This window comes from Xiphophorus couchianus, chromosome 21 (assembly GCF_001444195.1).
Source record: "Xiphophorus couchianus chromosome 21, X_couchianus-1.0, whole genome shotgun sequence".
Taxonomy (NCBI): domain Eukaryota; kingdom Metazoa; phylum Chordata; class Actinopteri; order Cyprinodontiformes; family Poeciliidae; genus Xiphophorus; species Xiphophorus couchianus.
Window position 1 is genome coordinate 4,979,531 of NC_040248.1, and position 20,263 is coordinate 4,999,793.

The window sequence follows — 20,263 nt, forward strand, 5'->3', positions numbered from 1 at the left end:
AAGATAAATGTGTGCCTGATTACATGCCTGTACTGTATTAAAATGAGTTTTGTTGGTTTACGTTTTTTAATCCATATAAACGGGTTTGAATTAGACAGTAGCAGAGTTGTGGAAAACAAAAATAAATAGAAATAAAAATACATAAATAATAACCCTAAGGTTTAAAAATATAGATAATTTTAAAATTAATGTAACCAAATTGGTAAAAAGTTACCAAGCGGTCCAGTTTGCAGGTAGTGCAGTCCAGCTTCAGTAAGCGGAGTCTCTATCAGGTCCTGCCACGACCGCCTCTGTGAGGACGACGAGCGGCCAGGCGACCCGGTCTCACTGCTGCCCCCTGCCGGACTGGAGCGGTACTACACGGAGCAGCAACGAAAACAGATTACATGGCGTCATGAGAAGCAGCTTTTTACATAAAAGTATTAGCAGTACAGACCTCTCAGTTATTTGTGAAAAACAACTTGAAAAATGTAGAAAAAAAAACTGAAAGAAAAGTGTAGCTATCAAAATGACACATTTTCATGTAACAAAAAAATTTAAAGAAGGAAAACCTTGATAAATTACTTTCAGTTTAAAATTAACTCAACGGGGACAAATACCTTAAAGTGCTTTAAATAAGACAATTAAGCTTTCAAAGAAAAACTATAATACATCCTGAGTCCAAATTTCGAACCGCAAACATGTAAAGCTGGTATGACGATTAAAAAACAATCCTTGAATAAAAATAATTACATAATACCTCAAACATTTTTTTCTTACTCTGAAAAACAAAATTATCATTAATATTTGTTAGAATGTCCTCCAAAAGATCATATCTATTTGCTTTTCAAATCAAACTAAGTTTAAAAATTAGCAGTAAATATCTCCACATTATCTGCAAACAGCTACAAAAAACAGCAAAAAAAAAAAAACCTTACTGAAAGAAAAGTGTGGTTGCCAAAATGTGACATTTTTATATGGGAAAAAACTGAAAAAGAAAAACCTTGAAAATAAGTATTTGCAGATTTTGCTCAACTTAAACATTAAGTACGCATCAAAGCAAACCATTTCAATCAAAGAGATTTAAATAAAAACTAATCTGGTAAAGGAAAAGTCAAAGTAATTTTAAAATATAGTCTTATCTTAACATATAAGAAAATATGTAAGTAAAATACAGACTCAAACCAAACAAGTGTTTACATGCATGCTTGTATCCATAAAACTTCTCCATAAAATTGTTACTAATTGTAAATAGTCTGTCTTAATGGCCAAAGAGCAAATTTTATACATATAGTTGAGTCTGTTGCTCTGGACTGGAGTATTTTTTATAACTATACAGTTATTTATTTTGAAATTTTTCACTTACTCTGTAATATTTTAATTCTTTATTCTGCTTTTATATGTATTTTGTATTCTTTGTGTGAGTCTATTTGCTGTTATCTCCCGTTGAACAGAAATGTTCTGATTATTGGACAATAGAGGATATTTCTATTCTCCTGTTCTATTAAAATAATTACTTTTTTTAACAAAGTTTTTTCTATTTAAAAAATGAAATTTATGGTTAATATCTGCTCCAATCACCTCCACAGGATCACATCTGTACGGCACGTCGCTGCTGCTGCTGCCCAGTGGCTTTCTCCCGCTGTGCGTGGTGCCTCCCCCTAGAGGGCCCGGATGGTACTGCGGCTCTGCGGCCGTCACAGGGGCCTCGCTGCACAGGAAATCCTCCTGAGAAGATCGAGAGCGAGACGTCTCTGTGGAAGACAGGCGGGTGGTTCGGCCCTCCAGGTAAGCGCTCATCTGAGAAAGAGTGGAAAAATCCCAGCTGAAGCATCTGAGGTATAATTTAACTATTACTGCAAACTTTAGAGTAAGGAAAAGAAAACTGGACTGCAAAAATGTTAATAATTGAATAAGATATTCAAGAGTTACTGTATATATTTAGTGAGATATTTAAGAGTTAAGATAAATAAGAGTTATAGTTTAGGAAGAAAATAATTATTAAAAAACTAGAGCAGGGATGTCCAAACTTTTTGTCAGTCAAACGGATTTGTCGGCCAAGAAAAAAAAAAAACAACAATAACCAAGTAAATAAAATGCCTCTATTCTTTTCTTGTAGAAAATGGACATTATTCATTGTAGATCCAAAACTTAAAAATAATTAATTTGGTGTATTAAAATCTGGTTTTCAAACTATTTTATACATGGTTAAATTAATTTATTCTCAGCTTTAAGAACAAGATTTGGGTCACTTTCTTTAAAAATGGTTGCTATTAAATTAATTAAAAGCTAATTTAGCTGCAGTAAAGTCGGCTTTTCAGTAAAAGTTTCTGGATATGAGTGGATCTACTTACTATAGATGTTTGGTTGAAAAAACCAAACATTTTGTGTTATACTTAAATTTTTCACTTGTAAGAAAATCATCAATAAAAATTCTACAGACTATTAAAATTAAAAAGTTTAATAAACACAATTTTCATTATTTTTAAACTGCAGTAGGGGGCCAAAAAAAAAAAAAATCAATCCAAGGAGCCAAAAATGGGTCCCTGGCCACACTTCGGACATCCCTGCTAAAGAGCAATCATTTCAGGTTTTAGCTAAAAAATACAGCATCACTATTGATTTCTTTGGACGTCTGAAGATAATTGAGAAGTCTAAAGAAATGAAAAGTTGAACAGAACCGAGTTTGTATTTTTCTGCCATGTTTGAAGTAAAGTTCTCAGCGCTCTGACATCTGTGTGGACTCACTGATGGAGGCCGTGGGTAGGTATCATATGGAGGTGGGGGGCTGTCCTGTTTCGGGCTGGAAGTGGTGTCGTCCTCATGTTCACTTTCGCTCCAATAGTCTGCAGGAGTCATGGGAACATTTCAGATCAGAAGCTCAATATATCTTCTGATTCTTCCATTAATTAGTCCTGCTGATGCAGAAACATTCAAGTCTGTGATCCTGCATCACGATTGATTCAACTATCCCTGTTTGGATTTTCTTATAACCCAAAACACTGAGTGTCATCCACATGGAGACAAACATGATAAATATTTTTACAAGTGGATTTCATTTGCCTAGAAAGTTCGGTTTGTTTGGGGAGGTGTGAACGTGTAACCAAACTCTGATGCGGACCAAAAAAGTGAACTCTGGTCCGCCTACAAACCTACATCTCAGTTTGATTAAAGTGAACTCTGACACGGTTTGAATGCACATGTGAACGCCTAGTGGACTAGAAACCTCTACAAAAGCAGGTAACAAGCTAAAGTGCAGGGCATTCTGGGTAAATACAATTAAATCAAACACACAAAACGGGAAATTACCAACGACAAAAGAGAAATCCTACAACTGCTAAAATCTGACGCTGCTCCATTTTTGTTTACATTCCATGAAGAAGGAAGTTGCTTTCATTTCTTCTTCAAAAGTTTTCTTAAGTGATTCTTGGTGCAGCGCCACCACAGGCGAGGAGGGAAGCAGGTCTTTCAAAGAGTTTGGTCTATATGACGCAGTGTAGTGAAAAAGAAACCGTAGCAGCTGAAAATGACGTCAGTGCCGACTCAAAGTTGCAGCAATCACCAATCTAACCAAGTCTACCGGACTATCAGATGTGAAAACACCCTTAACTCAGGAAGTTCATTAGAAATGTTTGCGTTATCCCAAAATCCAAACTTTCTATTAATAAAGCCATGCATCCATTCAGATAGTTTAACTTATTGCTAATATATGAAAACATAACCAGAATTTCAAATGTTAACCTTATCGCTATCTCAGAGATGGGGCTTCCTGAACTTTATATTTACAAAACAAACTCAAAACAGTGTTAATTGAACTCTGAAGCCCTTTAGCGCAAAAGTCAACGACTCACACATCAAAAAACAGCAAAAACACAAAATCTTACCAAGTATGTTGGTCTAGTTTCTAGTACAAATATGTTAGTACACTTGAAATAGACAAAACTAACTTACAAGTAACTTTTCTGTAAAAATTAGGAGCTTGTTTTAAGTAAATAATTCCTTACTTGTTTCACTGGTAGATTATTTCACTAATAAGGGCAAACAGTCTTGTTATAAGTGAAAAAATCTCCCAATGGAACTATTACTTCTTTTCCAATTTTAAGGAATTACTTACTTAAAATAAGCTCCAATATCTTGCCATAAAGTTACTTGTAAGTTAGTTTTGTCTTATTTTAAATGTATTAACATAAGTGCACTAGAAGCTAGACCAAAAATATTTGTTAGATTTTGTGTTTTTGCAGTGAATACTCTGCAATCTGACATAACTGTTTGATAAAATCCAATTAAGTGTGTCGATAAAGCCAGGAAGAGGTCTCCAGGCCAGAGAGATTCTTGACTACTAGTGGAGGTTGTAAAAAGAAACGAGTGGCAGGCTCACTTTTAGTCCATAGGGGACTCTTAAGGCAATGATTTTCTCATGCAGTAACACTGGTGCAATAGTAACAGCGGTGTTGTTGGAGTGAAGTCTCACCCTGCTCCTGCCGCATCCTCTCCCGCTCTGCATAGCCCACAGCTGCCATGTTGAGGCGACTCAGCCATCTATCAAACAGCAGGAAATAATAAAGCTCACTTATTTAAACAAAGGGTTTTTATGGTACATCAATCATCATAAAAATTAAGTCAAGAGTAACTACTTTTACTCTTTTCTTATGTTTTATTTTGTTGCAAAATTTCTCGTTTTCTGCTTTCTTGGAGCCAAACTGTGAGTTGCATTTTAATTTCGCCATCCAGCTGCAACACCTCCCTGCGACCTTCCTGCATGATTAGAGCTTGCGGCCTTTACCTGTTCATGTCGTCCACTCCATCTGCTGCAAAGTAGAAACTCTTGACCTTGGGGTGGCACGCTTTGAAAGCACTAGAGAGACACAGAGAGCTATTTTTGCCCACACACCTTCACGCGTACAAGAGCACACAGGCTCCACATACGGAAAATAACATAAATATGCAATAAACCAGGCACTTACTACTTCTTTCGACATTCACTGGCACGGTCAATCTTAAACTCGGGAAGACTGACGAAACCCTCCGCCTTCTCGTCCTGACAGGACAAAAGAAGAAAAACTCACAAAATGAGCTAAAATTAAAGCAGAAGGACATTATTAATTAAAAATTACAGCTTAGTTTACAGATGTTATTGTGGCGGTACGAGTCATGCAACTTCAAGATTTTCTCGACCTCCTGTGTTAAAAAAGAAGTGATTAATGGCCACAATGTGAACTGCTGTTGGAACCATTTACGAAAGCCGACCAGCATGAAGGCTGCAGATATGAAGAGACGTGTGTTTCTGCTGAGGTAATTAATATTCTATATTTAAATTTATGCTTTTAGGTCCTGTGGAGCTCAAAACTTTTGCCAAGAAGTCCAAAAAACCTTGGACTTCTTGGTTAGCTTTTGTCTAGCACAGTTTTAGTGAACAAAAACTCACTTACTTACTACACCAGATATCTAGATATGCTTTATAAAAAGACATTAAATTGGACATATAATACAAAATCTACTTTCTTAGGCTTTAAATATATTTTGTTGTGAACTTGGAGTCTCTAGTTCACAATAAAAGTAGAGACTCTCTTATAGGAGAGAAGAAAACTTTAATTTAGTCTCTGCCGGTGCTAGGTAGATATCTTTATATTCTGTTTGGGTCAGGTTTTTCAATCTGTTCAGGTTTCTCTAATCCCTATTATGTTTTTTGAACAATTACTTCACAGTATTTGCTGTGGAACTGCTAAACAAGGTCATAGACCTCTGGCTACCCAATTTCACAAATCTACCATTTCTATTTCTCACAGCGACTTTATGGGTGCTGAAGCTACAAGTAGATAAGTCAAAATATTCTGTTGTTGGACTCTATTATACCACATAGTTCATTAAACAGAACCAGCATCAGAACTTCTTCTAAGTCCCTAGTTAAACTTAATTTTTCTTGGAATTGTTCCCACATTAGAGAGGAAAGTCATCTTTAAATAAAGAACTTCAAGGACAAATCCTTCAGAAAGATTTTATCTGATTGATTTTACACAATTTATATCTGACGATATGACATGCAGTCCATTGTTTTGATAGCATTAGCATCGTAACTTCTGGTTCTGTTAGCAATGTATGCCAGCTTTTAACTAGCACAAAGTGTGTCTTCAATATTTTAATTACATAAATAACTTTCCACTGTTTTTATCAGTTTTGTCTTGGGGAACAAATGACCTAAATGCCTTCACTGACGTTTCTATGCCACTAGATAATCGTATCTCTTCTATCAAGCCAAAGAAAAATGGCGGAACGGTGTGGAGGAATGCTCTGTGAACTGGAGGGGGCGGGGCCTGAAGTTCCTCATTTGCATTTAAAGACACAGCACCAAAATGAGTTTGATAACGAGGAATTCAGACCAAACCATTGCAGTTCCACTTTATAAAGACCACAACTGAATAATTTAAATGGGAAAAGGAAGGATTTAAAAGCAATATATGTTCACATTAAAACAGACTAAAACTTTTCTTGCTTTAGATTAGGTAGCGTTACCAAAATTATTTTTATTGAAGTCCACACAGATTTATTACCATGGTAATTTATTTTTAAATACAATATCTTCTTGCTAAAATAAATATTGTTTTTGAACCATTTCAGTTAGAAGAAGAGAAAAGACGAACAAACGACGCACCTCCTCATTGATGTACCAGTACAAGCAGTTGTCTTTCAGCACAAACCAGTACTTCTTCCATTTCTGAGAGAAGTAACCCTTGGCATCCCTCTTTCTCCACAGCCAGCCCTCGCAGTCTCCTCTGCCCAGCGCTTTGCAGGAAACACGCCTCCGACTCAGCGAGGTCAGACCTCGCCCTGGAAACGCAAACGGAGCGATGTTTAAGAACAGAGAGACGATAAAACCAAAACAGGAAGAAATAAATCTGGAAACAAAGGGGTGCAGAATATTTCTCTGTAGCTGGTTGTAGTACTGAACACCCTAATGACAAAACAAAGATGTATTCAAACCAATTCATCTATGTGTATGTGAAGTTCACTTGCCAGAGACCCGTAGAATCAAGAAATCACTTCAATAGAACTTGTCTGACAACATGAAGAATGGTAAAATATCTCTAAAGGTAGACCATAACAACAATCACAAAATCCTGGAAGGACTGATCAGTGTGAAAAGATGTTCAAGAGTTCATGTTAAGAATGAAAAAATGCTAACATTTTAAAAAGACTTTAGAAAATAAGGAATGCTAAGCCTGGTGGGGGCACAAGTAAAGCCCGGTGGCCCGCCAAGCCTATAATACACTGCCTGTGCTTAATAAAAGCGGTGCTTTCTTTCCGGCTTAAAGGTGATGCATCAGTAAGCACCTTATTAAAGATAACTGGAGCAACATGGCTTCCAGGTGAGGCCGGCAAAGAAACTCCTGCTGCTCTGCATGAAATGTCATGATCCAGGAGTCAATTTTCCTCTGTGGCAACTTTATTCTAAAGGAAACAACTCTCCACGAAAGTGTTGACACAAAAAAAACGAAACGTTCTTGCTTGCAGTGTGGAAAGGTTTTCAGCTTAGAGAAAATGAATCATTTATATTTCTGCACAAGAGGGTAATATATCTGAAAACGCACAAAAGTGCTCTGCAATAATGATTGTCCTCATTCCTGTGCAGCCGCCTCAGGCCACTAACTAATACCATCATCAGTTTGGTCACAAAAGACCCATTTGTGACAGAACCTACACAGCTTTACTAATTACTAATATGTCGATAAATTAGCTATTTAAAGCTATAACTATTAGCATCAAATTCTTTTAGAAATGTTGGTTCAATTGCTGTAAACAAACAGAGCCGTGTGCAGATGGAGCCAAAGCTTTCAGAGCTTCTCACAGCAGCAGATGGCAGAACAAGCGATCGGACTGTGGAAAAAAATTTAAATCTCCCAGCATGTTGATCCATGACGGTGTGGAAAGTTTGTCATAGAGGCAAAGGCGCTTATGTCAGAGTGAATATTAGAAATAAATGGAAAAATCTCAACAATTATTTAAACATTTTTGTAAAACTGACAGAAATAGTTAAGAGAATTTTTTGAGTACCGTTTGGAAAGCTCTCATAACTAGATATACCTTGTAAGGAGGTAATTTAAAGCTGTAAAATAAGCACAATTTGTTTAAATAAAAATGAAAATGCTACATTTTTAACAAGATCCAATACCAGTACTGGACCTGATTTTGGTTTAAATCCCAGACTGAGTCCAACTGAGGATACAGATCCAAACCTCGTGTTGCCAAAAATCACATTTTGGTTCATTTTACCCTGGAAGTTTCAATTTACAGGCACAAAATTTACACTTTTAGAGATTAAACTCTACATAAGTTTGTCGCAATAATCAATAAATCTATAAATCAATTCATTGCATGATAAATTAACATAAGCTACTCTGATTTTGAAAGGAAACTTTGTTGACAGAGACAACAATCCATTTCATTTATTGTTTTGATTGTGTGTGCTATTTCTTTTACTTTTGTTTTATTTACTGTTTATTTTTCATTATTATGCCATAATCAATATATTACTTGAAAACTGCCTCCAAACCACAATATTGTTGTTTATCGGGACAATTTATTATCCAATAAAATTAGCTCTCTTGACAAGCCTAACTAAATACTCTACACTGTGTGATTTTTGGACAGAAGAGGACATTGGGTCATTTTTTAACCTTTGCCAAAGTGGATAAGATCGGCTTCGCATGGGAGTATCGACTGATCTCCCAAAATTAAGAAAATTAGCGCCGATAATTTGGTGCACCACTAATAATTAATACAAAGATGAAGTAGTTTTGATGTGAAATGTGCATCTCAAACCCAAAACAACCTTCCAAACCACTCAAGTCTTCAGAACCAAACATGGAGAAGCAGCATTCAACTTCTATGCACCACAAATCTGGAACAAACTTCCAGAAAACTGCAAAACAGCCGAAACACAGAGTTCCTTTAAATCTAGACTAAACAACCGACCGGTTTAGACTTGATTTTAAAACATTAATCAACATTCTGATGTGTAATGTGATGTTTCAATTGTTGACTTTGTATTTTTGTGTTTTTAGGATCTTTGAACTGAAATGTGCAATACTAATAAACCTGATTCAAAAAGCTTTATACATTTTCCAGCTGAAGATCGTAAAAGTGAGTTATAATCCACAATGAAACGATTCCTGTGCAAAAACGGCTGGTTTTCTGAAAACATGTTACTCTTTTGGGAGCAGCTTCTGCCCAGGCCAACCTGGTGCCAACCCTGCTTACCTTTATTCTTCTTCCTGTTCTTTGTCTGCAAAGAGGCTGACTGCTGGTATGTCTGAGGAAAGAAGAGGGAGACAGAGACAGAGCATGCTGTCAGGACGGATCAGTGGCCTTTGTTTGCAGCAATGAATCCTGGGATATAAAAGATGACAGCAGATCTTAGAGGCAGCAGGACACAAGGAGAGGAGGCTGGAGACAAACAGACACAAAGGAAACCATCGCATCTCTCACTACATCCTCTCACACACAGACGCAGTCAGTCATGGGTGGAGGAGTCAGAGCGGGCTGCTTTCACACGTCTAAACATAGAATGGAGGGCCAGAGGTGACGTTAAGGTGGAACAGTAGCACATCCAGGTGATGGAGGAAGTGTGAAACAAACAGAGCTGCAGGGAGTTTATAAATAAAGAATAGCTGACCATTGATGAGGAAGAACTATCATCAGTTCTTCTCTTGTGTGACAACAGAGGGACAGTGAGCTGGAGTAACAGAGACATTAACTGGTATTCTTCTGTTTCCAGTCTTTACATTGTGAGGGAATATAAAGTTGATATCACAGAAAATTAACGTACCCGGTCGGATCACAGCAGAACACTGTGAATGTCACACAAATCCAACTCCAGTATACTTGGAGCTGGACAAACGTAAATAATAATTACTGATTAGCTTTTTGTTTTAAGCCAAACTGGTTTAGCCAGCTTTCCTTCTTTTATCCACAGTTTTTACTCTTTTTAGGCAGTTGTGAGGCAAAACCTTAAACTGCTGCTGCACCAGCTACTCACCAGGTTGTTGCTAGGTAACCAAAGAATGAGTGGGTTGCTAGGTAACCAAAGAGTGAGTGTGTTAGTCGAGCTTAGCTGCCAGATAAAGGAATGAGCGGCTAAAGTCTTTCTTCTGCCTACATCTCCCAGGATTCTGTGCGTCTCTGGACCTGAGTTCAGTGAAATTATTGAACATTCAATCAGATGTATTATCTATTGATATTGATCAGGTGTCTATAGTGATACATATTATTGTTATTGATTTATGATCCAGCACTAAGTATAGTTTTCACTAGAATTATGCGATACCAGCCCAATAAGCTCCAGATAATTTGCAGGTTTACATAACGGCCTTTTTAATCTCCGTGTTTGACAGATTAATTGTTTGTTAGTGTCAATTAATCAATATTGTGTTGTCAGTAATTTCATTTCTTTCTTCTGTTTAGGTAACTGCTAGGGAAAAGGTATTGCTCAAAATGAAAATAAATCTGATAGCAGATTTCAGTAATCACCTTTACATTTTAATTTAAGTATTATTAATTTAATGCATTTTAAGTATACCAAGTCTTAAGGTACAAGAGTTTTCTCCTTTTTTCTTTTAACCTTTTCTTGTTTTTAGCTTAATTTTTTTCTTCCTTTCTTATTTTCAGAAAAGTTACAATAATTTATGAGACTGGTGGATTTGTGAAAGTTAAAATACTTAAATACGGTACAGCCACTTTGGAGGACTGCATGTAGAGAACAAGAGCTGAAAACTTATGAATCGACTGGCATAATGAGTGGTACACTAAGCCAGAATTACTTAAAATGTATATTTTTCTAACTTAGATCTGTGGTTGTTGCTCTAAGATCACTAAGAAAGTAAATGAAAGCCAGAGTTTTCATGTGGATGCTTCCTGAAAGCTGCATCGGTGAGGTTGCAGATGGTAGTTTTGCATATGTTTACTAATGTGAACCTTTGAAGAGCAAAACTCAGAATAAAACTTTTTCAAGGACTTTTTACAGTGATTTCCAAGAGTATGTCTATTGACAGCTTTACTGACTTCCTTGCTTACAAGCAGTAAATATAATTGTTAAAAACAGGCTTTCTAGAATGCTTTCAAACCCCAATTTAATCACTTTTGGCAGTAAATGAATGAACATATGGATAGATAATGAAGCAGGAAACAAAGTCTGTTCTTAATGGATACTCCATATTTTATTTTTCTACACAATTCCACATCTGAAAACTCTATCAAACGATAAAAGAGCTTTTAAAAAAACTTGTTCTCCTCCTCGCCTGTGGAGGCGCTGCACCAAGAACCATCGACGGTAATGACACAAAAACCTCAGAAGAAGAAACCAAGCACAACCTCCTCCTCCACAAAATGTAAACAAAAATGGAGCGGCATTAGATTTTAGCAGTTGTAGGAATTCTCTTTAGTTTTGGTAAAAAACCACGAGTCGTTTCTCCAGCTAGCTTTAGACTCTCATGTTTGTTTTGGTTGTATTTACCCAGAATGCCCTGCTTTATAGTCTGTTTCCTGCTGTTGGAGCGGTTTCCAATCCGCTTGGTGTTCACATATACATTCGAACCGCACCAGAGTTCACTACAACCAAATTGAGACCGAGGTTTTTAGGTGGACTAGCGTTCACTTTTTGGTTTGATTACGCATTCACACCTCCCCAAATGAACCGGACTTTCATGGCTAACAAACTAAAGTTCGATTGAAGCGGACTAAAGGGGGCTCCCTGTGAGTCATTCTGTTTAGTATTCATAAGCCAACTCACAGATGCTTCAGTGATCAAACATAAATACATTATACTTATTGTGTAAAAGGTATGCGTCTTGTATTTGTGACTTAATTTGACAGAGGAATGTTTCTGAATACCAAGTGTGCTAATTGGAGGTTTGTGAATCTTCATAATCCTGTTTCTAATCCATCATGTTTAGATTGAATCTCTCGACGGATCAGATGGGGCAACAGACCAGCTCTGATGTCACAGCATTACACATCTCAGGGGCCGGACCTCAGCCACTTGCAGCCAGAGGCTCAGTGGGACAGATGACAAAGGTCCTCCCACTCCCACCGACACGCCATCTGTCATCAGAGCATCACACATGCAGCACACACACACATTGTTGCTGCAATGGGCGCATCACCTGGGTGCAAAACATGCAGCTGTTTCTCATTTTCAAAGAGATTCTGACAAGGCAAGTAAGGTCATTGCAGGCCAAACCCGCCAGTCTGGACCGGCTCAGATGGACCAGATGTCATAGATGTGACAGGAGGGCAATAACGAGTCAGCATCTGGGAGAATCACACTTCACTGCAGCGCTTTTCTGTCGGGGTCAAAGCTCAGTTGCTTGGAGACCAACTGTTTGATTAGTAAACTGACTTAGAAGGAGAAGTTCTAGGAGTGGGAATAGTTTTGATCCAAAGTGTGGAGTTCCATCTATGACCAGTGATGACACAATGAACTGCATATCTCTGATTTACTGGAAAAATATTGTTTATCAGGTGGTGGAAATCAAACACTTGTTGGATTAGAGGAGCTAAATCGCAGTCTAGACTTTTTGTCTGTGCTAAAGATCATCGTCCTGCTGCATAACTCAAGTGCGCTTGAGCTAAAGGTCAAATGGCAGCACCTTCTCCTTCTGGATTTTCTGACGGAGACAGGAGCTGTGTTTTAATATTTTGACAATAAATTTGCTTAATGGACACTCTTTAACCAAAATCAATAACAAATAGTAAAAACGCAAACAATGAGTAACTGAAGAAAGACACCAAAATAAGATAAAGATTTATAGTAAATAAGTTTAAAACTTACATGATACATAGAGGTTTGGTCTCTGGGAGGCGATTCCCTCTGATTGGTCTGAAGCAGATAGTGGGAGGGGCTTTGGCTGTGGTGGCTCCGCCTCTTCACACGCTTGGCTGTGTCATTGGACCGTTTATTTGGACGTGCCGTGTGGGAGGAGTAGTCCTCCGAGACAGTCCGCTCGTCTGCAGTGGATAGTCCCACATAACGCAACAATGAGGCATCTGCAAAATAGAAAACATCTGACCTTTAAACTTATCTGCAAAATAGAAAACATCAAACCTTTAAATTTATCTGCAGCTTCTATAATTTTCAGTGTTTTCAGTAGGGATGAATATATTATTTAGATTAATCCAATAATGTATAAAATTTAAAAAATAGTCCAGAAGGGACTCATTATTCAAATCTTAACCTTTAATCAGAGCATCAATTCTGGTTAATCAGGTGTCAAATTACATTATTAAGCTTTCATTGGGATCAAATCTAAGCAGGAACTCAGATCTTTGTCTTGTTCATCCATCCATCCATTTTCTCACACACTTGTCCCTAGTGGGGTCGGGAGGTGCTGGTGTCTATCTCCAGCTAACGTTCCGGGTGAGAGGCGGGGTCACCCTGGACAGGTCGCCAGTCGGTCACAGGGCAACACAGAGACACCTCACCAAGCACACACACACTCACACACTCACACCTAAGGAGAATTTAGAGAAACCAATTTACCTAACAGTCATGTTTTTGGCCTGTGGGAGGAAGCCGGAGTGCCCGGGGAGAACCCACGCATGCACAGGGAGAACATGCGAACTCCATGGAGAAAGACCCCGGGCTGGGAATCGAACCCAGAACCTTCTTGCTACAAGGCAACAGTGCTACCAACTGCACCACTGTGCAGCCCTTTGTCTCGTTCAGTGGGAGTAAATATTTAAACCAACAAAATACGGAAATTTTCCAGCAGCTTTCGAAATTAAACTCCTGGCACCTCAGTGTTATCTCAGCTTTGGCGATGCAGTGAAGCTGTAAACAGGTAGGAGAAAGGCAGCAGTCAGCAGCTACCGTACAAACAAAAAGCCACAGATCCCCTCCAGGCTGCCTCCGTTGATAAGACAGACATTAATCCCAAAAATGCTTCATTTAAACCCTTTTTCTTATTAAAAGTGCCATTTGCTTTAGTGGCGAATTCAGCAAAAAAGGCACCAAACATGAAGACACCCCAGTTAATTTTAAAAGACTTTACTTTACAGAAAGTAAAGATGAATTCTGCTGCAACAAACACTAATTTCACTAATGTTCCTCCAAAAGATTTGAGTCTGGTTTTAGAAAACACTGATGAATTGTATTGTAGAGGTATATTACAAATAATTGGATTTTTTAAAGAAAAAAAATTAATTGCATTAGATAAATAAATATAACTTACATGTAATTTATTAAAACATAAATGTGGAAACATGAGTGGATCTAATTAAAAGTGTTTTCAAATCTGATAGTATGGTTGATTTGGTTCGATTGGGACCAAAATGACAGCATTTGTTACATTTTCACACTGCAGTGTTTCAAATTAGCCTTCCATTCTGAAAAACCTGTTCCCCTCCTCACCTGAGGGGGCGCTGCACTAAGAACCACTGAAGGAAACAACATGAAAACCTCTGAAAAAGACACTGAGCTCAACTTAATTCTACACAAACGGCAAACAAAGACAGATTAGCATCAGATTTTAGCGACTACAGGATTTCTTTTAAACTCAAATTATTTTTGTATTTTTTTATGTGAATTTTATTTTGTATTTCTGCTATTTTGAACATCATTTTAAAAATGGAGCTTAAACACCAATGTCTCATAATTTCTCAAATCTAAAAATAAATATCTAAAAATAAAATATTTTTGCAAATATCTAAAAGTTCAATCAAATGACATCTTTATACATCTAATTTTTACTAACGTCACAATTGTTACTCAATCCAAATTATATCTATGCAATTAATTTATTATGTTTGTTTTGGTTGTATTAACCCAGAATGCACTGTGCCACTTCCTAATTTTGTTTTTTAGTTGTACTAATAAATTTTATTAATTTACAACAAAACATTTCCACAAACAATTAGTTAAAAAAAGGAAATTATTTACATTTTCACCCAATTTTTGTTAAGTTGCTTTGCTTTAAGTGTGATTATTGAAACAAAATCCTGACTTTTATCGACCGGAGTTGTATAAAATGTCAGCGGTGTAGTTTATTATGACTACAGCTCATCCATCTTCCAAACTTCTTCCCACCTTCTCCCCAAACTCAGGTTTCCCTCTGCAGTTTCCTCCCTCCTGTCCTTCCCGGGTTGCTAAGCAGCGGCCAGAGGAAAGTGAGAAGCTGTCAGCGTCGCCATGGAAACTGTGTGAGTGATTCAGGTGGAGGTCAGAGAGAACGATCTCTTTCTTTTACTCCTTTTTTGTCTGTTCTCATCCCTCTGTTTCTTCTATTCTTTTTTTTCTTCTTCCATTGCTGCCTTTCATTTCCTCCGTCTTTGTGCTCGTATCTCTTTACCTCCTTTGCTCCTCAGCAGCTTTTCTTTGGTTCCTCTGTGATGCTAATGACAGGGGGAATTAGAAAAGAGGCTCGCAGATCCTCACACTTGCTGATCGCTTCATAATTTGTACAGATGGGAACGTTTAGCTGAAATCCAGACGGCTCCTCTGGACTCACCTCTGCGGGTTTCTCTGTTCAGCTTGGCTGGGTCTTCGTAGTCGCCCACCCAGTTGCACTCCACAGGCATCGAGATGGGCCTCAGCCTGCCTACAAGTGCACATTAGAATAAAACGAAATCCTCATTAGTCACTCTGGGAACTGCCCGTTTATTCAGAATATTTAGTCCTGAAGTGCTGGGAGTTTATTTTAAGGAAATATGTCAGTTCATAATTTGTGCAATTTGTATGAATTTGGCTAGAATTAAACATTTTCAAGGGGCATACAGTGCCATTTTATAGCACAATCAAGTAACTACATTAACTTCAGCTGTTATAAAAATGCTACATATATCAAATATGACTTTGTAATTTAATGCCTTGAAATTGGGCCTCTGTCTCTTTAAGAACTCTTTCTGTAGCTCTGCCTTTAGGAAGTCATCACAATATGACTAACATTTTTACCAGCGTTTCACTAAGAAGTAGCAGCTCCTGTGGTGAGCTCAGCAGATGTGTAGTCCCAACAGATGTTTGCTAATTGCTGTTGGCTAGTCTGAAGGAGCTGAGTGGAGGAGGGCTGTTCTGAGAGACAGAAACTCTGAAGATTGAGAACTGCAGCTTCGAGGAGGAGCTGCACCTCAAAGGTGGGGCTAGGTCCAACCAGGCGTTTTGAACAGCTGAATGGTTGCCATGGAGATGAAAAGATTTCTCAAAAATGCATTAAAGAATTAAAGCAACTCTCCAGGCATGTTTTTGATGAGGAAATAGCATTATACAAAGTGGATTTTCCATAATAATGGTGACCTGTTATGCTTCCTTGAACAGGTTAGAATAGGTCTATGGCTGACACAAAACATGTTCATTATATCTTTTGATCAAAGTCATTCTCAGATAATAAAAGTTTAGCTATAACATAATTTCATTACTTAAATCCAAATAATCTGTTGATGGCCACGCCCCTAAACTCAACGTTTAGACTCTCGTATCAAAATGGCTGCAAACAGATGAGCAATTATACAACCACACAGCTTAGAAAAAGCAGAAGTTGTGCCTCCTGCACAACAAACAAGAATGCCGCAAGTGTTTTCTGGACAGTAAGTCAAAAACAATCCACTTGTCATTTCCAGCAGCCATTGTACAGCGGTAATACCAGCTGACCAAACGTGCTAGAGCTGTGGTTGCGAGGTCATGGGGCAGTGCCTGCTGATTTGTGACGTTACATTCCGGAGGTTTTTGAAATGGCTCATTTTCCATACATGTGTTTTCTTTTTTTAAGAGTTTTGTCTGTGTTTAGAAGAAGTAGAAACCCAAATGGAAGCACAAAAACGAGCAAAATGTGAACTTTGCATACCAGATCCCCTTTAGCAGAATGTGCATTTATAGAAAAAGTAAAGAAATTGGAAACCGCTTTATTTAAGGTTAAATAAAAGCTGGGGTTTTTCTCTCTTATTATCCTTAACAGTAGCTTTTTATAAACGGTTCAACTGAACAGAATCAGGTATAACTCGCAGTGACACATTCTGGGTAGAACCTGCGCACCGTATGTGGGCGTGGTGCAGTACACCGGCTCCTCCTCTTCTCGCCGGTGAGACTCTTGATCCAGGAAAGAGTTTGGTGATTCAGAGCGCTTGGCAGCGCTGACGCCACCGTGGTTACGAGACGCTTCGTCTCCAGACAGGGTTCCTGTCTCGTCTCTATGGCAACCAGAGGCAGACGCTCATCAGAGGAAGTTTGAACGACAAAGGAAATGGTTTGGCCTTCAAAGATGCAGAGGAAGTACCTGGGAGTGTAGGGCTCGGCGGGTGGAGGCGGGATGTAGAGATCCTGGAGGGCGGAGCTTTTGGTGGGTGTTCCTGATGGCGTGCCGGAGCCGCTGCCTGGGCTTCTGGTTGGCTGGATTTAAAATGTAAAGAAATGAGTAAATTTACAGTTTTTTCTTGGAAAAGTCCATCAGATTCTGCTTTAAATGTTTCATTTGTTGATTTTTGTGTTTTTATGATGTAAAGCTCTTTGAACTCACTTGGTGCTGAAATGTGCAAATCAAATAAAATCTGCTTGATTGATCGATTAAAATGAGCTGAACTCAGACCCACAACATCACAGATCCTCTGTCATAGTTTTTCAGGAGTGTAAGAATGTAAGCTAATTTCATTTACATTGTACTAAATGTAAAAAGCCTAGAAATAAATAAAAATAACATAAAAGTCATAAAATAATTACTTTACTTAAAAATAGTCAAACACAACTGGAAACAACCAGAAGACTCTGGACTTCCTGAGTTCAAGATTAAGTTTTGTGATTTTTTTGTCATACTTTAAAGCCATGTTTGTTTTTCCCCTTTTGAAGAGTAGCCAGGTAACAGAACGCATCATATTTACATCCCAGGAACTCAAAGATTAAATGTAAGCTTTTATAAAAAAAAAATATTTTTTACGTATTTGCTAAAACTGTCACCATATTGTGACATGACAAGATGAAAAACAACCAATCAGAGTCAAGAGGCGGGTCTTAGCGCTGTCAATCAACCGCTGCTCAATGTGCTATCAGCGGAGAAACGTAAAACTGATCCAGTTTATTTCTGGTAGGAGACTCAAAACAGGTCCGCAGTCTAACCTTTTGTACAAGTTGTTAGTTGTTTTTTTTTTTAGGGTAATTGACAGCGCTAAGGCCCGCCTCCTGGCTCTGATTGGTTGTTTTTGGTGCATTTCTTCAGATGGCAATAGCAGCTCAAAGAGGAGATGGAGGAGATATTTTCACAGATTATCTGTCTCATATCATCCTGTCACAACATGAAGATAGTTTCATCAAATACGTTAAAACATATATTTTATAAAAGTTACATACTGCAGCTTTAACAGGATTTTCCAATGTTAAATTAGCAGCCTTTATTTGATGCATAACTTTAAACGTAGTATATCAGGTAATTTCTGCTCCAGTGGGCCAAAACACAAAAAGAAAGTCAATTTTTGATGCACAAACACGTTTCCTTCTTGTTTCCTCGCGTTTGTCGCTAATTAGAGATAATTAGCTGTGGAAATTTCAGCCTCAGCTCCGAGAATGTGGGTGGAAAGCCATTAGTTTTCCCTTCCCATTTACTGCTTTCGACCCGACTAGCAAACCCCGTGCTGAGCCACAGCTCCGTGACCTAATTACACGCTTTGGCTGCGGCCGAGCGGGAGGAAGAATGCTGCGGGGAATCGATGTGGGCCAGTGAGGCGCTTTAATAAAGTCTATAAAAGGTAGAGACAGTCCCACCTGCAGAGCCAGGGGTTTCCAGCGCATGTTCTTCAGCAGTGCAGGGGCGGAGCTGAGCGTGCTCTGCGGACGCTTCTTCAGGGTCAGGGACACGACGCCTTTATCGGCCCTCAGGGAGCCGACCAGGTTACGCAACTGCCAGCCCACCTGTAGAGCAACGAGGAACAATGCAGGGAGACTCGCCACATCATGAATGTTCTTAAAGGGCCAGTTAGACTGTATTGATAAAGTACATGTGTCAAACTCAAGGCCCAGGAACCAAATCCAGCCCGCTGTAGCTTTCTATGTGGTCTGGACTCCAGACTTATGCATAAATAAAACCGTCAAGATAACAGTTGTGTGGTTAAATATCATTTTATTAATCAAATCAAAGTAGTTTTTATCTGTTTACTATCATATTATATTAATCAATACTTTTAGTTTTACTACAATCGTGAAAATTCACGCAAAATCAACAAATCGGGTCATTTTTTGTGCTAATGTATAATTGTGAGTTTATTGAAAATCTGTCAGAAAAAATGATCAAAAACAGGTAGTAAGTGATGCTAACTCCCACCTGCAGGTGGCAGTGTAGTTTACTTCTCCACTTCTGCCAAACTAATTTGGCAGTAAACAAATAAAAAACATTTTAATTTGATTAATAAAATAATATTTAAGCACACAATTGTTATCATGATGGTTCTATGTCGGATTATTTTCAATAAATTGGTAATTTAAAAATATTTTCAAGAAATTTGCAATATTTTCACTTATATTTGAAGGTGTATGTGACTTTTTATTACTCACAAATAATCTATCACAGACTAAAACTTGACATCGACTAGAGGCAGAGGCAGAAGTGTATTAGTAAAATATACTGCCACCTGCAGGTGGGAGTTGGCATCACTTAAAAACTGTGTTTGATAATTTTTCTGAAAAGTTCTTAATAAACTCGCAACTATTCATTAGCACAAAAAAATGATGTGATTTGTTGATTTTGTGTGAATTTACACAATCGTAGTAAAACTGGAAGTATTGACTGATGTAAACAACCACTTAGATTTGATTAATAAAATAATATTTAAACAGACAACTCCTGAAAGTTTTATTTATGCGTAAGACTGGAGTCTAGAGGGCCACATAAAAAGCTACGGTGGGTCAGATTTGGCCCTCGAGCCTTGTGTTTGACATGTGGTGTAAGAAAATCTCCCTCATTTACATGCAGGCTGAAGTTTGACTCCGGTCCACATCGTGAGTGAAACAAGTAGGCGGCGAGGCGGGATAACTATCTATAGAGGCTTCATGTGATGTAACCTGCCCTCATTTCCAAAACCAAAAAGTCTTATCATCCATCTTTCTTTCTTTTTTTTTTCATTTTTACCAACTATGTGCAAAAGCCACGCCTACACTGCTCGCCTCCAGCAGATCTGCGAACGAAAACAAACTGTAAACAAACACGAAGCTGCCCACCGGGATGCGGCGCTCGCAGCCTCGTCGTACCTGAATGTACCGAACTGACCTGAGATCTGTTCGTGATCAAAGACCGATGGTTGTTTTTCAGAGCAGGCTCCCATA

General features: G+C 38.2%; 1 protein-coding gene across 2 annotated transcripts in view; it reads right to left on the reverse strand.

The window, feature by feature from the left end:
- Window positions 1–20,263, reverse strand: part of cnksr2a (connector enhancer of kinase suppressor of Ras 2a) — a 66,174-nt gene that overhangs the window by 9,325 nt on the left and 36,586 nt on the right. Inside the window, exons 9-21 of one of the 2 annotated variants that reach the window (XM_028005086.1) lie at window positions 18,710–18,856; window positions 17,235–17,347; window positions 16,994–17,148; window positions 15,477–15,566; window positions 12,803–13,017; window positions 9,235–9,286; window positions 6,629–6,804; window positions 4,944–5,017; window positions 4,763–4,834; window positions 4,451–4,518; window positions 2,728–2,825; window positions 1,561–1,779; window positions 215–356 (exon numbers count right to left, since the gene is read on the reverse strand). In XM_028005086.1, coding sequence (XP_027860887.1) covers window positions 215–356; window positions 1,561–1,779; window positions 2,728–2,825; window positions 4,451–4,518; window positions 4,763–4,834; window positions 4,944–5,017; window positions 6,629–6,804; window positions 9,235–9,286; window positions 12,803–13,017; window positions 15,477–15,566; window positions 16,994–17,148; window positions 17,235–17,347; window positions 18,710–18,856 — 1,621 coding nt within the window. The remainder of the gene's footprint in view (window positions 1–214; window positions 357–1,560; window positions 1,780–2,727; window positions 2,826–4,450; window positions 4,519–4,762; window positions 4,835–4,943; window positions 5,018–6,628; window positions 6,805–9,234; window positions 9,287–12,802; window positions 13,018–15,476; window positions 15,567–16,993; window positions 17,149–17,234; window positions 17,348–18,709; window positions 18,857–20,263) is intronic. The other variant, XM_028005087.1, reaches the window with a different exon arrangement.